Source organism: Xenopus tropicalis, chromosome 5, assembly GCF_000004195.4.
Source record: "Xenopus tropicalis strain Nigerian chromosome 5, UCB_Xtro_10.0, whole genome shotgun sequence".
Classification (NCBI taxonomy): domain Eukaryota; kingdom Metazoa; phylum Chordata; class Amphibia; order Anura; family Pipidae; genus Xenopus; species Xenopus tropicalis.
The window spans coordinates 28,018,725-28,045,708 of NC_030681.2; the positions used below are offsets into that span (position 1 = coordinate 28,018,725).

The window sequence follows — 26,984 nt, forward strand, 5'->3', positions numbered from 1 at the left end:
AACTGAATACATTAACCCTAGACTAACATAGTAAGTTAGGTTGAAAAAAGATGCAAATCCAGCAAGGTCGACCTTTTTGTCTATATGAAATTTACCTAACTGCAGGTTGATTCAGAGGAAATTAGAACAAAAAAACCTTATTAAGCCTCTTCAATTATCCTTAGAGTGCAACTGATTCAGGGAGAGAATCCCACAACTTTACAGCTCTTACTGTAAAAACAATCCTTTCCCAATATATAGATGGAACCCGTTTCTTTAAAAGATGGCTGTGAATTCCACATTGGAACACGTGAAAATCTTTCATTTATTCCAGCTGACTGGGGAGCTGCAAACAATGTCAGCTGGCAGCGGGGGGGGGGCACTGGAACTTCCCTTCAGACCCCCAGAAGACCTGTTGCAAGACATATGGAAGAAAATCAGACAATAACCTATGAAAACTGCTCCCCTTTTGACATTCAATACGCTTTAAATGTTATTTTGGAAGATATTGTCCCAGACCACATGATATGTATTGCTGATATCCATCATTCTGGTTTCATAAACAAAGATGCAAATCCCTTTCTTCTTGTTACAAAAGAGATGGCTGTACTCATAACAGTCTTTATTTTTCAAGATAAAGCAGTTAGTAACACATAATTTAATTATATTATAAAAATAAGTTCCAGATCTCTATTATTTCCTCCTACTTTCAAGATGTAATCTGCAGTCATATTTAATAAGCGTATACCCTTTTAGAACACTATAGAGCTGCCAGAATAAATCAGATTCATAACTGCTAAGGCGTAAATGGTATCCATAGCATGAAAACTCGGGTCAAGTCCTTGTCTTTAAGGGGACACTATACCAAAATTAAACTTGATAAAGTACAAAAAGTTTCTTTGAAGTACAACTAAACGGTTGTATGTGCAGGTGCAGTACACTGAATAGACCTGCTGAGTGAAATATCAAGTAAAGACGTCTTATGAACTTTAAAGTAACTGCCCTTTGTACTCAGTCACCTCCATTGGTCACGCTTGCAAGATCATTCAAACACCAAAGCTGACATATTTAAGCTTATTCAATCATAAGGACCACTTCAGTGCTGTATGCCCTTCTGCATTTAGGTGTACATGAGGCCCCCTTGTGGGTGATGTAGAATGGGCAACATATATGGAGCTGCTCCTTATCTCACAGACTTGCAGCTGGAGGAAGGGTTTCATAAAACAAACAAACAAAAAAAAAAAATGAACACTATAATAATAATAACGTAAAGGAGAGGGAAAGGTAAAAACTAAAATGTAAATACAGCCATAAGCACTCACAGAAGCCCTGCACTGAGTTCTCTGTCAAAAGAAACAGGATTTGTTGTCTCTTTGTTTACCCGTGCCAGAGACGCGCAGCTCTCTTCTCTCTCCCCTCTCCTGCTCCCCCTCCCTCAAGAATGCTAAGAACTCCCTCCCCCCCTTAGGAATGTGTGATCTGAGCCAATCAGCAGAAGCTTCCTCATAGTCTTAAACTGAGCATGTACAGAGGTGTTGGTGCAGGAGTGAGGCATTATGGGAACTTTCTTTACAGAGCTCAGTGTTTTTTTTTTTTATTCCTATGAGGCTTCTGATCATCTGAACAGGAGAAATATGGGGAGACTTAAGGGCACTATTGAGACAACTGAAGGTATGCCTGCAGCTTGAGATTAACTCTTTACTAGTCTTTCCTTCTCCTTTAAATCAATCTAAGCAAAACTATTTTTAATGACCCCATGATACCTCACTAGAGGATTACTATTACACAAAACTCCTTAAAAAACATATTTTCCATGGAATATAACAGCAAACTATTTAGCAACATTGGAATTCCCTTATTTGTGGATGAAGTTTGGAAGAAGAATAGCAGTAATTTACTTACATCATAAACTCTCTCCATATGAGCACACATGATGGTGCTGCATGGGAAGATTATGTAAGGCTTGAGACGGCATCTATAAAAAGGCCGAATGCTCAACAGACATATTTGTTTAACAATTATATTCCACAACAGGAAATTAACCATTCTCTCTGTCTTCAGCATAAGGACAGAATGGCGACAAAACAAATGAGAGCAGAAGTCAGATGAAAGCAGCGCAACCAATATCACTCTATTTGGCAGACATTTATCATGATTGTCCTCAGCTACACAAAGAACAGCTTGAGCTGCGATAATAGTTTTCAACTGTCTCAGTGTAAACAGACAGCATATAAAGCATTCCCATTCCAACAGTCTCTGCAGCACAGACACATTTATAGAACTGCAAATCTGAAAGTACTTATTGTTTGAAATCTAGTGCGGTGCTTTATTTATGTGCTCTACCATAGAAATGCACAAATGGCGTCCAAACGGCTAGATAATAAGGCAAATATTACTTAAATGAAAGGGCATCTATATACTCCCATCTCACTGCCTGGCTTTGTATCTCTAAACCAGGGGTGGGCAAACTTTTTGGCTCACGGGCCACATTTACTTACCCCCGGGCCGGACCGGGCCAGGGCGGGCAGGGCCAGGCCAGCGTTACGGCCCCCTTCGTCTCTTTAATTTCGGCCCGCCAATGACACCAAGTCTCGCCGGATTAAAAAGGCCAAGGGGCCGGATGTGGCCCACGGGCCGTAGTTTGCCCACCCCTGCTCTAAACCTTTCCAACTAGGGTTGCCACCTCTGCTGGCGTTTGTCGCCGGGCAGGGGGCGGGCAGTGTCATCACAGGGAGCGAAGAAAAGGTAGGGCTATGATGTCATGAGGGCTGGGAAGAGGCAGGGTTGTGACATCACTGGGCGGGGCTAAAACATGGCGATCGGCAATTGGCCAATCGCCCCCTCAATCTCAGGGAGTCCTGCCTGGTTCTCCTAATTTGGAAAACCGGGTAGGAGGTTTTGACCCTGACAGCCCTTCCAAAATACGGGCTGTCCAAGTCAAAAGCAGACAGGTGGCAACCCTATTTACGACCTGAACCTTTTTCTATACAATAGCCCATGTCTAAAGTAGACTTTTCATAATCAACCTAGGGATAGTATCCCAGAGGCAGATTGCATACTTCCTAACTACCCCGATTTTTACGGGACAGTCTCGATTTTAACAGCTCGGCCCGCAGTCCCAGATACTTATTGAAAAGTCCCTCATTTCCCTTTGAAAGTCCCTCATTTCCCTTTGATCTCCTGCAAAAAATCCAAAAAAAGAGACGTTTCTCAAACTTAATTAGATAAGTAGGCTTTTGGCAAAGAGCCCAGAATACTCAAACCCTGCACTTAGATACAGTTGTAATTAATAAGATAAACAGTTCTCTGAGACATGCATATTTTAAAGGGCAATTTCACCTTCATAAGCAAAACTAATAATACATAAAACAAGATCCCAAAACCCCCAGAAATGTGTTCAAACATTTCATAACCTACCAAATTTTGTAAAATGGGAGTGGTATTTAGAAGGTGTGGTCACAAAAATGAGTGTGGTTAAAACAATTTTGCCACACTATGCGCACCATTTCTTTTTGTCACTCTGCAGTTTTCAAATGTTGGGAGGTATGAGATTGCCTACCAATATCAGACTACAATAAGAAGCAATAATAGTCAGATCCCTGCTGGAGTAGTGGACAAACAAGGGGTTAGGTGACAAACTCTGATGAGTACTGATGGTTGTTTTCTAATGGAATGGATATGATATTTTTGGTGCACAAATATAAATGTGTGAAAAAGTTGTGAAACACAGAAAAAAAGTCATTTTTTGGATGCACGCGACAATTGTTTTTTAAGTTTCTTGAAAAAATACGCCAATGGTGAAATGCAGAAATTCCCTGTGAATCCATGCCTGGCAAATTATTTCGCCCATCACTATTTAAGGGGCCTTCAGGAGGTCCTGCCTGATATATCTGGCCAGATTGATGCAATGATTCAGACCTTTGCTGACAGCTGTCCGTAGGCCCCAATTATGGAAGAGGGAAAGTTGAAATCACTGGGAGTACCAAAATTTTAAGCACCCCCCCCAGTGACTTGGATCAGTAACCCTGGATCAGTGCTCTTGTTTGCTGAAAACTGCACCGGACTAGGATATTTCTGCATAAGATCATTGTCCTCATCTTTTTCAGAGTCTTCATGCACACGCAGTAGAGTAAAGCTGAATTTAGAAATGAAAAGCCTGCTCTTTCACTTGCCGGTGAAAATAAGAGAGATGAGGATAAGGATCGCGCCAAAGAACTTCTGAAGAAATACCGTGGGCTGGTGCAGTTTTCTGCTTACAGGAGCACCGGCCTGGGGTATCAGGTAACCAGTTACAATGACTGGGGGGGGGTGCTTAACAGTCTAAAATTTGGCACCCCCAGTGATTTAGACTTTTCTTTTCCTTTAAAGTTCGAAAAATAAAAGATAAGACTTCTGTACATCATCATGCATAATCATTACCTGTGAGCCAATTGATCATAAGAAAATAGGGTCCTATGAAGGCCCTATGGGGAAAGGACCACACCTTTGGCCCTATGCAGTCCTTACCCACACAGATTTTCATATATACCCAAGTACCAACCAAATAACACCTGGGCACATTGAAATTTTGTTTAATGTGGTCACAAGCAGTAGAGACAGCAGCCAGTTCCAGCCAGTGTATGGCTATTTTGTAAAAGTTATATAAAACATTATTTAATTCCAACACTGATGGTGGGTATTGATGTACAGTGTACATAGATTTTAAGAAATTGTCCAATTGGTAGCCGACTTGCAGGAAGATTTGTTTAAGCTCCCTTTGACTATAAAAGCAAATTATAGTGTGTTCTTTTTTTCATCCTTATTAATTATACTGAAATTGGATCGTTCTGAAAAATTACTGGGTACAAATTAAACTGTTAAAGACCCCCTCCAAGATTTAAAAGACTGCAAACAATAAGGGATAGCCTGGTTCCTGCAGGCATTCAGTTTATTAAAACAAAATTTCAATCAAAAGACAAAGTAAGAAGTGTTTAAAGGGAATATCTACCACACAAGGGCTTATGGTTTAATAATTACGTTGTCTAATTTTTCAGTCCAACATGTTGTTTGTTGTTTAAACTAGACGAATTGAAGAAAGAGTGGGTGAAACTCAGTCTGCCATTCGTAGAAAGGACAAAGATCAAACAGTTGCTGTAAACTTTTGTGAAACAGGAGACATAGCTGAAATGTAAAATAAGAGATCATTTACCAAAAGGGAGGAGAATGGAGAGCAGACAAAAACTGCTTTGATCAGAAGCTACAAGGATTAGGAGACAGAGGTCTGAACAAGGAATGCGAGTGCTCTGTACATGAGTTTGCTTGCTTTTGTAACTGTCACATTATGCTGCGGCTATTATTTTAGTATTTATATTTCCTATTAGCACCATTCTATAACAGCTGCAGGATTATGATGGACGGTCTTATTCTATGAACCTGTAAGCTTATATGAATTTGTAATAGAAAATTTGTAACAAACTTATCAGTAAATCTAAAACATATTTAAAGGCAGACATACTGAGAAGCATTATACAAAATACAGAAAATAAAAACAAACTCACAGAAGGATCCATGCACCCCTACTGGAAGACTTGGCACAAGCCACAAGACAATGGCATTTCCAACAAAATCTGATTGGGGCTTAAGGTGGCCATATTGGGGCAGATTTTTAGCCAGTTCCAGCGCTTATCTGTCCATGTATGGACACCCCTGACGAGCCTACCTGATTGATATCTGGCCTAAAACTGGGTAGATCTCAATCGGGCAGGTTTGATTTTCTATCGGATCAGGGACTGCATCAGCTCATTCATGCGCCTATGCCCACTATTGTAATTTGATCGTTTGGCCTTAGGGTGGGCATAATGGGAGAAGATCTGCTCAGTGTGAGACTGGCCCAGAGGTGTCAGTGGGCCCTCCTTCTTCTAACTATTTGGCCTAATTCATGTTTATTTCCTATTTCTCTATGGGAACAAATTGACTAAATATAAAAAAGAATAGATTATAGTACGTAAAGAAAAAACACTAGAAAAATGATAGAGGTTGAGTGAGAAGTGGATGAATAATAGTTTAAAGAGAGGGGCCCACAGTAAGGTTTTCTGGTGGGCCCCTGGTATCCCAGCCTAACACTGGATCCGCTTATTCACGACATTGCCAAACAAGTGGATCTTACTGTGTATAGCCATCTTTAGTCAAATATTAATTGGAAAAGCTAGAAATTGCCATCAGACATTGACAGCAACAAATGGTAAACACAGTAATCTATTCATGGGTCTGATCAATGGCCCAAGCAGATCTTCCCAAGTATGGCCACCCATAATGTAGAAGCTCTGTAAGGCAGAGACTTTCTGTGCCTCATGAACACTATACACGGAGCCCTGCATAATTAGCCAGAGCTGCTTAAGAGGATCCAATTAAAGAAGACTTCCAATATTCACACACCTTGGGTCCAAGTAAAGAAGCAGTTTAAGGTACACATAGTTGGATATGACACGTATAGTGGAGATGGAAAAAGTAATGCTTTGTATCAGTGCTGCTTAATGTGCACCCCTTGACCTGTTAAGGTGCAGAGCATACCAGGAGTCCCAAGTGCTTCACTAACAAGTCTCACAAGTTGGTATAGTGAGCATCTGTGAAGCCCTTAGGATAACTGCACCCTGTACCTCTATAAACCATTACACACTGTTTCATCTAAGCAGCCCCAATGTAATGAAAGTTAATGATACTTTATGGCCCTGTTCCTCTAGTACCTAAGTCAGTATTTAGGATGGTTTGGATTTCGTTTTTGCTTCTTTTGTATATCTAAATACACAAAAACATATTTTATTCAAATATCTGCTAATCTTTGCAGTTTATAGACATGTTTGCCAATATTTATTTAAACTAGTAACTGATTTCAGCAATGTAATTCTTAATTATTCCACTTTCAACCCCTGCTGTAAAGAACAATAATTCTTAATATAACCCCTGGATTTGTTACATTATCACTAGCATGTTATATATGGAGATGGAGAGAATGCAAACCCTAATAGGCAGGAAGCTAGCTGCACTGTACATAGCAAACTTCTGGATTCTACTGATTCTCTATTCAGCTGATTTCCCTGCAAGTTACTTGGCTTCCCTGGAAAGAGGCTACACTTCCCATATGTTCTACATTTAAGGCTAATGAGCTGGTATGGCATCTAAGGCACTTAAACATTGTTTTCATGCCTCCGCTGTGAATGAAGCCAGACAGTATATGTAATATACAAAGAGTCTGGTTTCATTCAAGACCCCACTCCTCTGTCTCCTTTTTATATAGGTCAGTGTTACATAACACAAATAATTCAGTACTTAAAAGGAGGGCACACTTTAGACCAGAACATTTTTGCTAAATAACTGGATCTGGAGGGCAAGCTTACAAAGGTTACTTTTGACTGTGATTTTATTTCCAAGGACAAACTGCAAATACTTAATACAGTTCTTTGCTGAAACAGTGTTTCTTTCAGATGAAATGTGGCAGCCAACACTATGACAACAGCAAGTCTTTGATTGCAGGGAAGGTGAATAACACAGCATCTGTTTTGGATGCTGCTGAGCTGTAAGGCAGATGTTGATATAAGCAATGGGGCCGTGGAGGTGATGATCAGCGCATAAACACCAAGAGACAGCCCCAGGACACAGAGTCAGTTATAAGACTTAATCTGAGCCATAATAAGGGACTTACAATGACATCATGGTCATCTGGATAAGCACCTCCTCATATTACTTACACCTCCATACAGGAACTGCTTTTGCAATTACTTACAGTGGCTGGAAGTTAATACTGAAGTTGGGGCTCTTAAATCGCAAGCAAACGTTAAAACACTGATACAGAATATTTTCATTAATCTTTTTAGAACATACTTACTTGTGGCCATTATGTCTTGAGGGCATGTTGGTATCCCATGGTCTACGGCCCACTTAAATGCACCATCTCCAACCAGAAAGCTGCATACAGAAATAAGAGTTGCTCTATTTGTAAAACTGCATTTTTGTATTCACAGATACAGATGTAAGTGACATAATCTTGATGAAATTAATTGGCTATATAGATGCAGCACATCAGCACAATCCAAAAGATTGTACACCGAAGAAATCTGCAAACTCACTTTCTTTCAACCAGCTGGGTAATGAACACACCCAGAATACTGACTACTAATTAATCGCTTTATTTAAATGAATGCATTCCTATAAAAAGAAAATAGCATGGGTATCTGTAGTCATCTTTACTGGATCTTTGCCCGATTTGGCCACCAATATTCTTAAATTTGGTTGATCTGAAAGATTGGCTCTAGGCCAACAATCAGATCATAACTGACACCTATGTAGGCAAGTCAGGAAAGGACCACATCAACTTGCCTATATAGTCCCTGCCTGCCAGATCTTCAAACCTGGCCTATATATATCTTGTCATTTTAAGACAGATATCTATCTGGGAAGCCATTGTGGGGGCCCCATGCACGGGCAGAAAAGCAGCCGACTCAATAGCTTACATCTGCCTGCATTGGGCCAGCTATAGTCATTCTATGCAAGATACCTTTAAAATAACAACTCCACATACAATACATAACTTAAACAAATTTAATTCTATAGGTTTGGTGAATTCCCCCAAATAAGGCAAATGTGGCATTCTGTCATGATTTTTATGGTGTAGTTTTTATTGCACATTGCAAATAATTCATTCCACCATTAAAAATGTTATTCTTGAACCAATAAATGTATTTTTTTTAGTTAAATAACTGGTGTGTTAACAGCCATCTCAACCTCTTCAACCATATTTAACACAGAAAGTAGAAAAACATGCAATTCTTGCTTTCTGGATACTTTTACCTATATTAATTGAATAGCATGGAACATTCTGCCACACATGAGTTCCAAGCAGGCTCAGGGATGATATCTTATAACAGAGTAATTAGAATTATTTTTCATTATATTGTTTTGGATATGAAATATTTATTTCCGCCATTTTTCTGTTAAAATTAGGGATGCACCTAATCAACTTTTTTGGATTCGGCCGAACCCCCGAATCTTTCATAAAGGATTTGGCCGAATACCGAACCGAATCCTAAATAGCATATGCTAGTTAGGTAACGGAAGGGTTAATTCCTCATTAGCATATGCTAATTAGGTAACGGAAAGGTTACATTTTCAACTTCCGTGTTTACGTGACAAAAAGTCACGAGATTTTTAGGATTCGGATTTAGTTCAGCCAGGAGCCTGAATTTGGCCGAATCCAAATCCTACTGAAAAAGGCCAAATCTTGGCCGAATCCTGTACCAAATCCTGGATTCAGTGCATCCCTAGTTAAAATATTTAATATGCAGCTATTTTAGAACAAATACATTTAAACTGGTGAACCTTAAATGCAGCTTAGAAGAGATCATTACAATAAAATGACTTATAAAGAATATAAATGAAACTTCAAGTGATCAAAGACCAAAACCGGTGATTGTTAATAAATTCTTAACATTTTTATGGCACTTGTGTTAATTCAGGCAGCAGATCAGACACATTAACTGAAATCCTAACCCTTCCAATATTTGGAGCCTTCATTATTCTGCTGATCAGTTAAAGGCCTTCAAAACAATGTTTTTATATAAATAAATGGTGGGTGACTGTTAAATTGGAGTTGAATTTATTTAAAAAAGGCCTTGGGGTACATATTCAACTCCAATATGTTTTATTGTTTTGTTTACAAGTAATGTGGTATGTCGACAACATCCTTTATTGCCCAATACTTTTACTTTTTGTAGCTCTCAGGCAATAAGGTCATCTGTTAGAAAAATCTGTCTTGCCACTACAAAGGGAAATGCAAGAACATGCCAAGAGTGCAAAACAGCAGAAAAAATGTTGCTAAAATAATATTTTTTTTTTAAACTGAACTTTCAGCTGTTTGTTCTACACAAAAAAAAATAACAGACAAAAGAAATTAGAATTGTCAAAAACATCCATCTTAACATCAAGGAGAGGGCAATTAATAGTTCTCACATGAAGCAGAGGACAAGATGTTCCGGGGCCAATTTGTACTCACACTTGGGCTATTTTTAGCTTATACAAATCATGTGTATTGAATGGAAAAAAAGTTAAAAATGTAGATTATACAAACAATGGTATTACCAAGGGGGGATCCTGCCAGCTGAAAGTTTCCCTTTCTGTCCTTCACAAAGTAACTTGTTGGCTGCCAAGACAGGATTTTTGATTCCTTTAACAAGAAAGCAGAGAATACAGTTAATAGAACATAATAAATATGACATCATAAAACTAAGGATCATTAAAGATGAATATGAATGCACTAAATAAAAAATCATGTTAGAATTTAATATGTGTCTTAAGATATTTAAAGGAGAAGGAAAGGCTAAGTCACTTGGGGGTGCCAAAATGTTAGGCACCCCCAATTGACTTTAATCGCTTACCTTGTACCCTGGGCTGGTGCCCCTGTTCGGAGTGAACCGCACCAGTCTGGGGTAGCAGCGAGCGCTTCCTTCTTCCGCGTGGGCACATTAGAGTGAAAAGCTGAACTTTAACAACAAAGTCGGCTTTTCACTCTAATGCGCATGCTCCGGCCCAGGGATTTCGCCGCGGAAGAAGGAAGCGCTCGCTACAGGTACCCCGGGCTGGTGCTGTTTTCTCCTAACAGGGGCACCAGCCCGGGGTACAAGGTAAGCGATTAAAGTCACTTGGGGGTGCCAACATTTTGGCACCCCCAAGTGACTTAGCCTTTCCTTCTCCTTTAAAGGTACAGATGGAAGAAAGCCTCTAAGTGTTTATCCTAATGTCCCCAAGCGAACCGCTGTATTTATTCATTAGAATTAAATAGCTTATTTTACCACCTTGACAGTGCCTGGCCAGGCCGGTGGGCACCCTAGGTGAATCTTCTGGCCACTTTGCCTCAACCTGTGGGTACACATGGCTCACTGACAAAGTAATTGTGGCGGCACCAGGACAAGGGGATAATGACAAGTGGGTGGTTCAGAGACAAGGGCCTAGACTGGGGGGGGGGGGGGGGGGACAGTTGCTCCCTAGACACATACCTCTTCTGCCAACCCCTAGTTTCAGGCCCTGCATGTTGAGACAAAGCATGATACAGGTATACACTATACAGAATGTTATATTAAGCTCTTACAGGCATTTTAACCTTTAAAACTGTACCAAAGAGTAAAAACAAAACTTACACTTGTGTATAAAATACATGGCAAGAGCCATGAATATCCTGTAAATTGTATCTTTAAAATCAGTGCTTGCTGATGTTGTCATTGGTGTCACTCACTGAAACACGTCTATTGTAGTAAATTTTGTGCTACTTCCTGCTGTAAAATATGACGATATTTGAAGTAGGGATGCACCAAATTCACTATTTTTGGGCTCGGCCAGAACCCAAATTCTACGTAAAATATGCAGGCAAATACTGAAATGAATTAGCATATGCACATTAGGGTATGTAACGATTAAATAAAAAGGTGCTTAAATATTTTTTTTAACTTCCATGTTCACGTAACCAAAAGTCTTGTGATTATAAGGATTTGGTTCGGGCAGGCCGAATGCTGCCGAAAAAGGCAGAATCCCGAACTAAATTCTGGATTCGGTGCATCCCTAATTTTAGATCAACTTAGAGTCCCATGACCTGTGTAAAAGCCCTTGGCCTTCGGCATCACGCTTTTATGGTCAGGGAACTCCTCGGTGACTTACAGTATCCTTATATTTTACAAAAGGGGGTACATTATTCACTATATATAAAAATATTATTCATTTTTTAATTCGTACCGCTCAGTGATCCCACTGCTCCAAAACTTAAAGATTTGCCATCCATTATACTTGCATCACATTCTATTTTTCCGAGAAGATTCAAGTTTGAGCCCATTCCTGCATTTGTAAACGGGGAGTCCTGTGAAAACACAACATAAGAATCAATAAAGACAAGTTATGAATTTAAGACATTTTTACATTTTAAGCAGTGCCAAATAAAATAGAGAAACTGCAAAATCTATAAGACCACCTTAAAATGGAACCTGCATTTAAACACAAATGACCAAATCCCATTTCCAAAAAGTGTGCTTCCTTTTCACCTTTATCCTCAAGCTTTGGTAACTGTACTTATCTACTACGTAATTTATTACCTCTATCTGTGGAAATGACAGCTGGGTAACAAAATATAACCAGTAGAGAGGGTCAAACTGGTCAAGTTGTTCTGTAATTATTCTCTTCCTGGACCCAGGAGACTTTATGAATTATAGATAAAGGCCAGAAGTACAGGGGGTGCTTGCAATAACAAGGGATCAATCAGTGGTAATATCTTTAAGAAAACTTAGGCTTTAGGGGGCACTAGCAATAAACAGCTAATAGAAGATAATGACTTCCATATAGGCAGTCCTTATTTACTACTCTTGCAATTAAAATATGGTTTATTTACTGCTTTTTAAAAAATCTGCTTTGCAAAACGAGGTAAAGCTAAACATTTAAGCACCAATAACAGCTGCTGATCATCATGACATACCAGTCTGGAGGACATGCTAAAGTACTTTATAGGTCTCATCTATAAAACAGCACCCTATAATATTGTCTGTTCTATTTCTAAAAAATGTAAGTGAGGAAGAATTCCATGGAAGAGCACTCATGTCTCTAAATACTTGTGCACATCAAAGGATAATTCTCTAATAGACTGACTATACAGATGAAAGATTACAATTCACCACCTAAATCTCATAATCTCTTAATGATTGTGACATATTTGCTGCTGTAACGGGACGAGCAGGACCAAATGAATGAGTTTCTTTCACTAACAGAGAGAAAATATACCAAATATGTTTTATTAATCACAAATGTAATTGACATTATGGCAGCGCACAATGCCTGTACTGTGCTGAGTCTCTTTTTCGGCCTCTTTTTATTTTTGTGAATTATGTTACAGAGGTCCTGCTTCCTGGCTTATAAAAAAAACCTTAAAAATGCATCCAAACGCAGGCAAATCCAATGATCTAATTTCCCTTGAGCATCCCTCACTTTAGTTTCTGAAAGTCCACCACATCTTAAAAGCTATTTTTTTTTTTATTTAAAGAAAGGAATCTACCTGGAGAGGAATTCAATTCTTCAATTTTCCCCTAAAAGTGACATCATTTAAACATGAAATGTTGCTTAGCTTCTCTGAGAACATAAATGTATTTTGGATTTAATTATCTAACAAAGAAGAATTTTAACAAATGCACATTCACATTAAACCACAATATATTAAGTGGCCACTACCTATTGAGGATAACAATGTTATGGAATGTAAGAGCACGGACACCTGGGGGCTGATTTACTAATCCACGAATGGTCCGAAGGCGTCCGAATGGGTTTTTTTCGTAATGATCGGTATTTTGCGATTTTTTCGGAAATTGTCGCGACTTTTTCGTAGCCATTACGAATGTTTCGCAAAATGTCGCGACTTTTTCATACCGCTACGACTTTCATACTCGGCGCAAAAGCTGCGAAAAAGTCGCGACTTTTCGCAGCTTTCGCGCCAAGTACGAAAGTTTTGGATTCATTCAAGCTTCAGTATGGTGACTTTTCTTGGGCCAGGTTGGAGCTGCAGGGTGCCATTGAGTCCTATGGAAGTCTGAAAGTTACGAGCGCTCAATACGAAAAAGTCGCGACAAGATACGAGCAAATCGTAACAGCGACGAAAAAATCGCAAAAAATACAAAAAAAGTCGCAAAATGTTTGTTTTCCAATCAGAATTTTTCCAATTCGGATTCGTGGGTTAGTAAATGGGCCCCCTGAAGTTCCAAGGGGCATAGCTATCATAAAGTGAAAGGTCGTGTTATCAATAATTACAATACCCATCTATGCATCTAGTGCTGGGCTGCACTTCCTCAAGCATAGAAAATATATATAACATAGACAGTGTTATAGAAAAGGCCTGTGTTATATTATAGACATACATAGTTTCATAGTTAAAGGAGAAGGAAAGGTAAAAACTAAGTAAGCTTTATCAGAAAGGTCTATGTTAATACAGCCATAAGCACTCACAGAAACGCTGCACTGAGTCCTCTATGAAAAGACAGGATTTCTTGTCTACTTATTTGTAAACATGTTCTTGGGTATCTGACTTCCTCTCTCAGAAAAATCCTTCATTCCTGGGGCCAGAGTCTGGGCTGCTCTCTCCCCTCTCCCTCCCATAAGAATTCATCACTCACCCCCCTCGCCCTTAGGAATGAGTAATTTGAGCTACCAAGACTAAAGCTGCAAGCAGGAAGCTACTTAAAATGGCAGCTGAGAAAGCTTCTAGGGCTCTTTCCTCAGGTATGGCAATGCTTTCTGCAGAATAAATATAGTGTTCTAGGTGGCACTAATGTGGCGAATCTATTGGCAGTAAAATGCCAAAATGACTTTCCTTTGGTTGAAAAAAGACCAAAATCCTTCAAGTTTAAGCCTTCCAAGTGAACCCCAGCACACACACATAGACCAATACCGACCCATCTATACACTCACATACATAAACTATATATACCAACATCAATATTGATTTTAGTATCACAATAGCCTTGGATACTATGCTTGTTCAAGAACTCATCCAGGCCCCTCTTATAGGCATTAACAGAATCTGCCATCACATCACCACTAGGAAGGGCATTCCCCAACTGCACCGTGAAAAACCACCTACCCTGCTTCAAATGGAAGTTCCATTCCTATAATTTAAAAGGGTGGCCTCTGGTGCGGTGATCATTTTTATGGGGCAAAAAAAAAGAACACCCCCTATCTGCCTATAATCCGCTCTAATGTACTTGTACAGAGTAATCATGTCCCCTCGCAAGGACCTTTTTTTCCAGAGAAAACAACCCCAACCTCGACAGTCTAACCTCATAGTTTAAATCTTCCATCCCCTTTACCAGTTTAGTTGCAGTCTCTGCACTCTCTCCAGCTCATTAATATCCTTCTTAAAGGGGAAGGAAAGGCAAAGTCACTTGGGGGTGCCAAAATGTTAAGCACCCCCAAGTGACTTTAACCGCTTACCTTGTACCCCGGGCTGGTGCCCCTGTTCGGAGAAAATAGCACCAGCCCGGGGCACCTGGAGCGCAGCACTTCCTCCTTCCGCCTTCCACTTCCTAAACTGCCGGTGGCCGGGCATGCACAGTAGAGCGAAAAAGCCGACTTAAATGTTTAAGTTCGGCTTTTCACTCTACTGCGCATGCGCGCGCAGCGAAGCCGGAAGGAGGAAGCGCAGGCAGCTACCCCGGGCTGGTGCTATTTTCTCCTGACAGCGGCACCAGCCCGGGGTAAAAGGTAGGCGGTTAAAGTCACTTGGGGGTGCTTAACATTTTGGCACCCCCAAGTGACTTTACCTTTCTTTTTCCTTTAAGGACTGGAGCCCAAAACTGCACTGCATACTCAAGGTGAGGCCTTACCAGGGACCTATACAGAGACATCGGAAGCTCAATCATACAGTGGAGTTGGGTTGCTGTATTTTGAGTAAAGAAAACATCAAGAAATGTAATTTTAATCTTTCACACCATGTAAATTCTCAGTGATGTGCTTTTGTGGCCTTTGTCATGATTTTTTCTGCAATCCAGTACTCAACAGTCACATCTTCAAAGCTAAAATGGCCTTGATTCAGACATTAGAGAAGGATTTGAGAAACAAGGCCTTACTTCATTTACTGAATAAGTACCCAGCCTTTAACTATGATATCCAAGTACCAAGTGTTCCTGGGACATTCGGGACCAATGACAATAATTCCTGCATTTTACATCTTTTTAGAGGTCTTGGAAGCAAGACTTGGAGGGAGCACCTAATGAATTCCAGCAGAATCAAGTAGTATTGTATTGCAAACGTTGGCAGCATGGCTAAGTACTTCCTGGCATTGAGGGTTTTTTCACTTGTTTTCTGAAAGAACCTGCTTTCCATCATATTGTGTGTTCCCTTATGGGCACACTCTGTACCTAAATGATTACTGGCACCACTGCTCTGTGGTGGTATTGCCTGCTAACTGAAGCTCCCAACAGTTGCGCCATCCACAAAAAGCGTGACTTGAACACTTACAAATTTTGTTCAAATCTGTTTCTTTTTTTTTTCCAAGTGGAAAGAATGTTAAACATCAAATATCCTCAAGGGATAAAGCAAAGAGTTCCAAATACTTGCAAACTCCTCTGTGGTCCATCTATGAATCACATTACACTTACCTTTCACCGTAATAAACAATATCTTCTAGTCTACTTTTTTCGCAGGCAAGACAAAGCCCCACATAAAGAGTAACTAAATATATTATGTATTGGGGTTTTCTGTTTTTTTTTTTGCTCAACAAGAAGTCAACTATAACTGTAACAAAGCTCTTTAATTTGAACTAATTATGGCGTACTAGTCAGTCTTCCTGCTTTCAAAGTACTTCAGTAATTGATTCACAAAGAAAGTTTCCCATTCATTAAGATTTAAGCTGGCCATTCAAGTACCAACAGAATCGCACAAAAATCATTTATTTTCCCCACACAATATTGGTTTGTCAGTCAGAAGGGTACAGCAGTTTTGATTGGGCTGTCATCTAGACATTTGATGTTGCGCCAGTGGCCTCAAAGCAGGTGTTCAATTTTGAATTTGAGGCATGAAGACTTGGGGGCTGATTTACTAATCCACGAATTCGAATGGGAAAAATTCGGATTGGAAACGAACATTTTGCGACTTTTTCGTATTTTTTGCGATTTTTTTGTCTGCGTTACGACTTTATCGTAAATTGTCGTGACTTTTTCATAGCCGTTACGGTTTGCTCGTACATTGTCGCGACTTTTTCGTATTGAGCGCTCGTAACCGGCGGGCAAAACTTTCAGACTTTACATGATTTTGTCCTATAGGACTCAATGGCACTCTGCAGCTCCAACCCGGCCCAAGGAAAGTCTCCCATAGGGCTCAATGGCACTCTGCAGCTCTAACCCGGCCCAAGGAAAGTCTCCCATAGGGCCCAATGGCACTCTGCAGCTCCAACCCGGCCCAAGGAAAGTCTCCCATAGGGCTCAATGGCACTCTGCAGCTCCAACCCGGCCCAAGGAAAGTCTCCCATAGGGCTCAATGGCACTCTGCAGCTCCAACCCGGCCCAAGGAAAGTCTCCCATAGGGCTCAATGGCACTCTGCAGCTCCAACCCGGCCCAAGGAAAGTCTCCCATAGGGCTCAATGGCACTCTGCAGCTCTAACCCGGCCCAAGGAAAGTCTCCCATAGGGCTCAATGGCACTCTGCAGCTCCAACCTGGCCCAAGGAAAGTCTCCCATAGGGCTCAATGGCACTCTGCAGCTCCAACCCGGCCCAAGGAAAGTCTCCCATAGGGCTCAATGGCACTCTGCCGCTCCAACCCGGCCCAAGGAAAGTCTCCCATAGGGCTCAATGGCACTCTGCAGCTCCAACCTGGCCCAAGGAAAGTCTCCCATAGGGCTCAATGGCACTCTGCAGCTCCAACCCGGCCCAAGGAAAGTCTCCCATAGGGCTCAATGGCACTCTGCAGCTCCAACCCGGCCCAAGGAAAGTCTCCCATAGGGCTCAATGGCACTCTGCAGCTCTAACCTGGCCCAAGGAAAGTCTCCCATAGGGCTCAATGGCACTCTGCAGCTCCAACCTGGCCCAAGAAAAGTCACGATACTGAAGCTTGAATGAATCCAAAACTTTCGTACTCGGCGCGAAGGCTATGAAAAAGTTGCGACAATTCGCGCAAGTTGTAGCGCTACGAAAAAGTTGCAACATTTTGTGAAACAGTCGTAATGGCTACGAAAAAGTCGTGACAATTTACGAAAAAAATCGCAAAATACGAATCATTACGAAAAAAATACATTCGGACGCCTTCGGACCGTTCGTGGATTAGTAAATCAGCCCCCATGTGTACTGACAATCAAAGCCTCCTGTAGCCTGCCAGTCCACATTGGGCTGGCAAATAACCAATAACAGCTGTTATTGGTCACACCCTAAAAACATTTTTCATGCTTGCGTTGCTCTCCGTCTTTTATTAAAAATAAAGTTTGTGGACCCCTGCCATACCATGTATGGACACTTGCATGCTATCCATCCATTAAGCTGATGAGTACTCCAGAGTCTAAAGTCACCTTTCCATTAACACTGACAACTCCTTGCAGAAATATAAACTTTATGCAAATCTTTCATTTATAACATTTTTTGAATCAAAAGATTTAAAAACAACTTCTAATCTGAACTGGACTGCACCCTTAAAAGATAAGGAAAATCTATTAAAGATATTAAGTCATCCTCAAGCTAACCGTTCAGTCATGTATGTATGTATAACTTTATTTATAAAGCGCAGTACGCAGCGCTGTACAATCGTACAAAATACAAAATTACACACAGGGAGGACAAGTGTTATAATAAATAAATACAATAAATATATATATATAAGGAATACATTTCCAATAATGAAATTAATTAAAGATCTAAATGCATTAGATTGTGATGTTGTTTACCAATTAACAGAATAAAGCATAGCTCCAGGAATGCAAATGTTACAGTATATCTTTCTGTGAAACATGTGTAACCAGTGGCACATACCTCCAACTCAACCAGAGCAGCAGTTACTGCATCAGTTGCAAGATCACCAGCTTGTAACTTTTCTATAGCCTGTTTAAGAACAAATAAAAAGAAAGCAAAAAAAAGAAAGCAGATTTGAAAGAAATATTGCAAGCAAAATAATGTGAGCATTCATATCCGAGCACAAAATACAGTAGTGATAATGATTTCTAGTGAAAACATTTTTCTCTATTGCAAAAGCAACTTTATGGTAAATAACAGCATCCTCCTACTGACAGCATACAGTGTAGATTATACAATAACAAACATGAATAACAAGTAAAATACATTCATAGAACTTTGTGATGTTTTGAGTTATAATATGGTATGGGATATAGGCTGTATTATCTGTATTGCCTGGGCCCTGGGGTTTTTCAGATAAGAGGTCTTACTGTTATTTGGATCTTTAAGTCTACTAACAAACATTTAAACAATAAACCCAATCAGATTGTATATGTTGTTCTATATAATTAAATAGTAAACTAAACATGTTATAACCTAAAATTTAAAGAACTAAATTAAAAATATGTATTTCTTTCATAGTACCTGTGGTCTTTCTGTACTTTAGATCTCCATACCCGATAGGATTGCATTGCCTCCAATAAGGATTAATTATATGTTGGTTGAGATTAAGTACAAGGTACTGTTTCCTTATTGTAGAGAGAAATTAAATATGTTTCAAAAGTTTGAATTATTTGATTAAAACGGAGTCAATGGGAGATGACCTTCCTGCAATTCAGAGCTTTCTGGATAATGGGCTTGCAGATAACAGATCCTACACCTGAACTATGGCTTCATTAGAAATGGAAGTCCAAAGCAAGTTATTGCCGAACCTCTCACACTCTCTCCCTAGATGGTTCTTGTCAATTCAGCAAATTGAGAATTTTAAGACGCCATGTTTCATGCAGAAAGGGAACTTACCACCTGTGTATTTACTCATAGTGTTGACTTTTTAAAAATGTCTCTATTCATTAGAAATGGTACACATTTCCCCGCTACTGTAAACTAAAGTATCAGAAGGCACTGAGAAATGAATGGGCTATAAACCTTAAAAAGGATGTAAAGAGAAGACCAGTATACTTTCGTACATGAATAACCTATTAGATCATATTAGTGGCTGCTTTGGACAAAAAAAAAAGTAATATTTAGAAATATGAGGTGATTAATAAGGTAGGCAGCCTATTGTCTTAAAAATAGGTCAAAAACCTTGGAACAGAATTACATACTTTAATTTTAGTTCAGCATACAATAATCCTATTAATTTAGAAGTGATGACATTATCTTTATTATCCTTTAGTTATATAGCGCCGACATATACTGCAGCACTTTACAGAGATTCAACATCATTCACATCAGGCCCTGTGCCAGTGAAGCTTCCAATGTAAGGCTCCTATCACATTCACACACTGGGGCCCTATAGTACCTGGAGAAAACTCACACAAGGCACTGGACTGTATTTTGCAGTAATATTATTGTTATAAAAGTTAATTTGTGACATTTATAAGATGATGTTAGTGGCAGACTAACAAATAAAGAGAAAATCTTAACCAATGAATTTCTTGAAAACAATGTAAAAACCAGAAATGAACAGCCTATTAAGGCAGAACAAAAATATTCGGTACTGGAATGGAAGAGTGGTCTTCCAGGCATAAAAGGCATTCTTAAACCTCTGGCACGGTCACATCAAAGAATGATTCACTTGGAAGTTATCAGAAAACTATGAAACGATGTGTGGATCATACTAAAGCACGAAGGTCAAACTACTCACACATCTGTGACTAAGAACAGGAAATATTGCCTTAAAAAAAAAAGATTGGCCAGTCTAGTAAAAAGCCTTTACTCATTACAAAATCCTTCCCCAGCTTCATTTTACTATTCCCTGGAATGTGTGTTGTGCCATATCTGTCTCCTCATTCACTAAGCGTACATTTCTCTGGCTTCTGGAACAAGAGAAAGGTTCAGACATTGCAAAGCTCAGACTGCAGCCAGCATCTAGACTTCCCTTAAAGCTCAATTAGCTGCTATGTATTATACATGGACCAGTCAATGATGCATTCTCCCTAATCCAAGTCAGCTGGCACAGGCTCGCCAACATATAGGTTATGTAATAAACACACTGTTGTAAAACAAGAACACAGCAGGAGACTGTTATTTTCTCTCTTTAAAAATCAGACGGGTACACTGATATATAAACTCCTTGACAAAATAGAACCACATATTTCTGTTCTGTGTCATGCTTTGGCGTGAGTGTGCAATTTGAATTACAAAGAACCAGTGAATAACACAAAAACCCCAAGAGTTCTTTCACTGCACGAGAACCTCACCCCTTTAGTGCCATTACAAGAAAGTTAAAACTGCACTGTAAGGGAAGGAATAAATTATCAAATAAGCGTTCACATGAGTGGAATTCATATTTTTTATTATATAATTTCATAATGACAACCAATACATGTTTTTATTAAAGCCCTTACACTTCACTTATAATTTTAGGTATTGTACATGACAATATATATTTAAATAACAAAGCGCTCGAACGAAGGTTTGGTTTTGGTGCAGCTAAGGAAACTATACCCCCAGAATGAATACTCAACCAACAGACAGTTTATATTATGTTAGGTGACCTATAAGAATCTCGCCAAACTGGAATATATATCAGTAAATATTGCCCTTTTGCATCCTTCCTCTTGATCCACTATTTAATTTAGTGGGTGCTCCCTCAAAGATCACATGACCAGAAATAATGCAGCTCTAACTGGAACAGGTAGTAGTGTGGAAGTAAAAGGCAGAACTCGGTCTATAAATTGGCTGATGGGGCCTAGCATGTATGTGTGCCCTTGGTTTGTTTGTGTGCACTGTGAATCCTATGATCCCAGGGGGCGGCCCTTAATTCTTAAAATGGCAATTTTCTATTTAGGATTATCCAATAGCACATACTACTAAAAAAGTAAATTTTTATGAAAATGGTTTATTTAGATGAAGCAGGGTTTTACATATGAGCTTGTTTATGCAATATATTTTTATAGAAACCTACATTGTTTGGGGGTATAGTTTTCCTTTAAAAAACAGGCAGAAGCTTGATGTATCCGAACAAGAATCACACCTACCTTTTTACATGCCCGCTTACAGACATGTTTATACTCTTTTGCTTTTGATTCCGAGTGATAACCTGCACCTAAATGAGAGGGAAACAAATAATTTACAGCAAAAGCTTATGCAGGTTGCTATGAAATGCCACTGTTCTACCAAGGATAATCTTTATGCACAGAACTCATGCAGAATAATGTTCATTTGCAAAGCTTGTGTGTCCCCAAAGGTACTTTCCAACCTATCAGTGACTCCTCTGAGGCTAATACACTGCCACTTGCATAATAACAGCAATAATAAGCAATGTATTCAAGTGGCCTATAGTGTCTGAAGAAGCCCTAATTTACACTTAATCAAAAAAGAGGATCCCCAATGGCCAGTCAAACAGGGCCAAAGTAATTGGGGGACAGCCCCCAGATTAAAGAGCAAATCAAACAATTTACCAAATGTATCCCAAACTTAACAAGAAATTAAAAAGTTCAAAAGGAAAAAATCTAATTTTTATTTGAAAATCCTTATTAAAAACATTCAAACCCCAAAACACGTGGCCTTGCGCGTTTCGTACCCCAACAGTACTTAGTCATAAGTACCGCACGAAAACGAAACGTGTAAGGAAAAGACGAGTGACCAGTCGCTGGAATTTGCTTTATAAAAATCTCAGCGACTAAATCTCCCCGTGGGACATTAGCCTACGATCTGCTGCAAGGAACAAAAGCCCACTCAATGTATATAATGAAGAAACCATGTATAGTAACATTTTAAAGTATACATGCAGTACAAACAGTAATAATAATTTCATATATATTACGCACTATTAATGCTGCCTAGATGTTCACGTGCACTAAAATGACAAAGCCTAAATCGTATTCCCATCGATTTTAAAATTATTTCTCCTTTAGGGTAAAGGTCTAACATTTACAGATCTAAAGACCTCCACTGACAAAAATCTAGAGTTTTCTTAGCCTTATGTGGGCTGATCTGCCCCAATGATTGATGAGCACAGTATTCTGTCTGTAACAATTATAGAAGTCTCTTACTGTAGGGGGTCCAGACGACCAACTCTGAGAACATTATCTGCAGCACATTATAGATTTAAGAGCCTTTTTTGATAGTAGAACAATTATCAATCCTTTTTCTAACTATTCATGGTTACAGTAATAAAAAATAAACTGACAAGCCAGCAGGCACATTCCTATTAGATAGCAATTGAGTTGTAAAACTAAAAACACTGGCCAGCTGTCTTCTTTTTACTTCTTTCCCCAGCCCAAAAATATTAGTTGCTGGAGATGCATCATTATGGGCATGGGAAGTGTTGTGATGCCCTGATAGGCTGGAGAAAAAATGTAAACAGAGTTTTAGCTTATAGGGACATGGAAAAAGTTGTACATTTCACCATCTGACATTCCGACAAAAATCTAGAAACCTACCTGCCATGTATAATGTTGATGGTAAAGTTTGTCAGGGGAGGTATAAAAGGTCTAGGGCTATTTTCCATAATTTGGGATATGGCTTCTGGTTTCGTTGAAAGCAAAACTTAAAAGAATACGGTTATGGGAAAGCATGTGTTTTTTCAAAACACATCAGTAAATAGAGCTTCCAGCAGAATCCTGCACTGAAATCTGTTTTTCAAAAACACAGATTTTTTTGTAAATTTAGTTTTGAAATTTCAAATGGGGCTAGCCATATACTTCATATCCCAGGGTGCCACAGCCATGTGACCTGTTCTCTGATAAACTTCAGTTACACTGCTGAGCTGCACATTGGAGTAATATCACCCCTACCCCTAGCAGAACAACTGGAAGGTAGCAAGACAGCAGTGTAATTTAGAAATAAAAAGTATAACATAAAAATCATGACAGTATCCCTTTAAGGCAGCAAACTAACAATGACATTCTTGCCACTTATGAGTTTCCTAATTTATGGGAAGCCTCTTTCTTGTTACAGCTCAATAATGCCTCACACACAAAGCAAGGTCCATACAGAATGAGTACAGAATGAGACGGAAAATATACGGTTAGATGGTGAGGAGGGAGGGGGAAAGTGAGTGCTGAATGGAAAATGTAAGTGTCGGCTCCGCGTCCATGCTTAAACCATAGAGGCGAGGAAGGCAATATATGATTGACAGCTGGGATTTTTAAATGTCTTTATAATGGGCATGGGTGTGTTAACAAAACGGGGGGGTTCTGCCTAGAACATGTATTAGAGCTCACTCTTTCAAAATAATGGCTCTGATGGAAACCCTGTATCTCTGCATACAAGATGTGTGCTGGAGTCAGTTATTTTGTTAGCTTTTGTTTGTGCTTTAGTTGGTTATTTAAGTTAGCTTGAAAACATCTGCTAGGAAAGGGAGCCCCCCTAAATGACGTATTAGACCTAAGTGTCAATCAAAATCTGACCAAGACCATGTGTGTATAAGGAAAACACATGGGGGGGTGGGTGAGCAGGCATTCGGGGGGCTCTGGGGTAGCAGTCCTGGTGAGCCTCGCTCACACCCCAGACAGACTCAGAGCAACTGTGGCAGAACTTGTAGACCAGTCCTCTACTAGACTTATAAAATGATCTATGTCATTAAGGCTAAGTAAGTTATTACAATGGTAGCTAATTTACCTGCATGCACCAATACGAAGCCAACCCGTTTTTCCCATTGTCTTTTGCTGTTGTCTCCCTCTTTGGAAGATTCTGCCTCATTTCTGCTCAGTACCTGAGATGATTTAGAAGGCAATATTTCTGATGAATTGAGCGCCTTCTCCATGATGTTCTAGCAAAGTTACCATTGCTTTCTTGGTAATGAACATCCTTAAAGGCAAAAATAGTAATCAAGAATTACTAACCAGAATCAGAATATAAATATAAATATATATTTCAGAAAAAAGGAAATTCATACAATATTTCTTTTCACGAATCACCTGCATTGGCAGAAAAATGGCAAAAAAATTATAAAGCTTTACATTCAAGTAAATACGTTCATTTTACACTTATTAATGGAAACAACAGATGTGTGTCAGGAGGCGCCAATTCTGCAAACTGTGTGAAACATAAAATCAAACAAATACGTTGTGCTAAGCGGTGAGACAATTTTGTGAGCAAGTAAACTCTACAATATGATCTTTAACCAAATCAGTGTCCATCTGTCATTTTATGTTCAATTAAACAAACATGTGAAGAGCATTTATGACACTGTGGGAATTTTTTATATCTTTAGCCTTTAGTTTAAAGGGCATGTCAACCCCAAAAGTAAAATTTTGGCTAATAATTTTAAGCTAATTTGCAATATACATTCATTATAAATTTCTAATAGTTGTAGGTTATCTGTACCTATTATTGCTATCTTTTTCCATTCTCTGCCCTGGTGGCTCTGACTTCTGAAACAATGTAACACAGGAGGGGATTATAGACAGATGGAGGGTGTTCTTTTTTCCCACAAAAATGATCAGCGCACCAGAGGCCCCCTCACTTTAGATTAGAGGAACAAAACTTTCATTTGAAGCAGTGTATGGGGTTTTTCACGGTAAGGACAGTGAGGTTGGGGAATGCCCTTCCTAGTGATGTTGTAATGGCAGATGCTTGAGCAAGCATAGTATCCAAGGCTATTGTCATACTAATATCTACAGTTAGTATTGATGTTGGTGTGTATATGTATGTGAGTGTATAGATAGGTCAGTATGGGTTTATATATATGAATGTATAGATAGGTCAGTATGGGTCTGTATGTGAGTGTATAGATAGGTCAGTGTGGGTCTGTATGTGAGTGTATAGATAGGTCAGTGTGGGTCTGTATGTGAGTGTATAGATAGGTCAGTATGGGTCTGTATGTGAGTGTATAGATAGGTCAGTATGGGTCTGTATGTGAGTGGATAGATAGGTCAGTGTGGGTCTGTATGTGAGTGGATAGATAGGTCAGTATGGGTCTGTATGTGAGTGTATAGATAGGTCAGTATGGGTCTGTATGTGAGTGGATAGATAGGTCAGTAGGGGTCTGTATGTGAGTGTATAGATAGGTCAGTATGGGTCTGTATGTGAGTGCATTGATAGGTCAGTATGGGTCTGTATGTGAGTGTATAGATAGGTCAGTATGGGTCTGTATGTGAGTGGATAGATAGGTCAGTATGGGTCTGTATGTGAGTGTATAGATAGTTCAGTATGGGTCTGTATGTGAGTGGATAGATAGGTCAGTGTGGGTCTGTATGTGAGTGGATAGATAGGTCAGTATGGGTCTGTATGTGAGTGGATAGATAGGTCAGTATGGGTCTGTATGTGAGTGGATAGATAGGTCAGTATAGGTTGTGTGTGCTGGGTCCACTTGGAAGGGTTGAACTTGATGGACTCTGGTCTTTTTTCAACCATATGTAACTATGTAAGTCAGACAGACTAACCTTTGCAACACTGTTTAAAAAATACATAACCAGGGGTTAAGAAAATGCTGCTTTGGATAGCAACTACATTTATATATAACTGGGGTTGACATGTCCTTTAAAGGGATAGTGACATGTTCAATTTTAAACAGAATTGTGTTACATAGGGGCACATTCATTAACGTACGAATCCGAATCACGAAATCCGATGATTTCTGATGATTGCAAAAGTCACGAAAATTCAATTTGCTTGAATGCGAAGATTTTGTACTTATGATCCGAAATTTACATATTGAAACGATCATTTGCGAATAGCGATCCGATCGTAAATGGCAGAAAAACCTTTCTGACTTTGAACCTTCAATGCAAAGCCATAGGGCTCAATGGCACTCTGCAGCTCCAACCCGGCCCAAGGAAAGTCTCCCATAGGGCTCAATGGCACTCTGCAGCTCCAACCCGGCCCAAGGAAAGTCTCCCATAGGGCTCAATGGCACTCTGCAGCTCCAACCTGGCCCAAGGAAAGTCTCCCATAGGGCTCAATGGCACTCTGCAGCTCCAACCTGGCCCAAGGAAAGTCTCCCATAGGGCTCAATGGCACTCTGCAGCTCCAACCTGACCCAAGGAAAGTCTCCCATAGGGCTCAATGGCACTCTGCAGCTCCAACCCGGCCCAAGGAAAGTCTCCCATAGGGCTCAATGGCACTCTGCAGCTCCAACCTGACCCAAGGAAAGTCTCCCATAGGGCTCAATGGCACTCTGCAGCTCCAACCTGGCCCAAGGAAAGTCTCCCATAGGGCTCAATGGCACTCTGCAGCTCCAACCCGGCCCAAGGAATGTCTCCCATAGGGCTCAATGGCACTCTGCAGCTCCAACCCGGCCCAAGGAAAGTCTCCCATAGGGCTCAATGGCACTCTGCAGCTCCAACCCAGCCCAAGGAAAGTCTCCCATAGGGCTCAATGGCACTCTGCAGCTCCAACCCGGCCCAAGGAAAGTCTCACATAGGGCTCAATGGCACTCTGCAGCTCCAACCCGGCCCAAGGAAAGTCTC

At 39.9% G+C, this 26,984-nt stretch overlaps 1 protein-coding gene across 3 annotated transcripts in view; it reads right to left on the minus strand.

Moving 5' to 3' along the window:
- The window catches only part of tasp1 (taspase 1), a 119,301-nt gene that overhangs the window by 85,403 nt on the left and 6,914 nt on the right, over nt 1–26,984 (minus strand). For all 3 annotated transcript variants that reach the window (XM_012962750.2, XM_018093794.2, NM_001127096.1), the window contains 6 exon segments: nt 24,193–24,381; nt 21,606–21,673; nt 18,484–18,552; nt 11,734–11,854; nt 10,090–10,174; nt 7,841–7,920 (listed from right to left, as the gene is read on the minus strand). In XM_012962750.2, the coding sequence (XP_012818204.1) occupies nt 7,841–7,920; nt 10,090–10,174; nt 11,734–11,854; nt 18,484–18,552; nt 21,606–21,673; nt 24,193–24,337 (568 nt within the window). In that variant the 5' untranslated portion in view covers nt 24,338–24,381.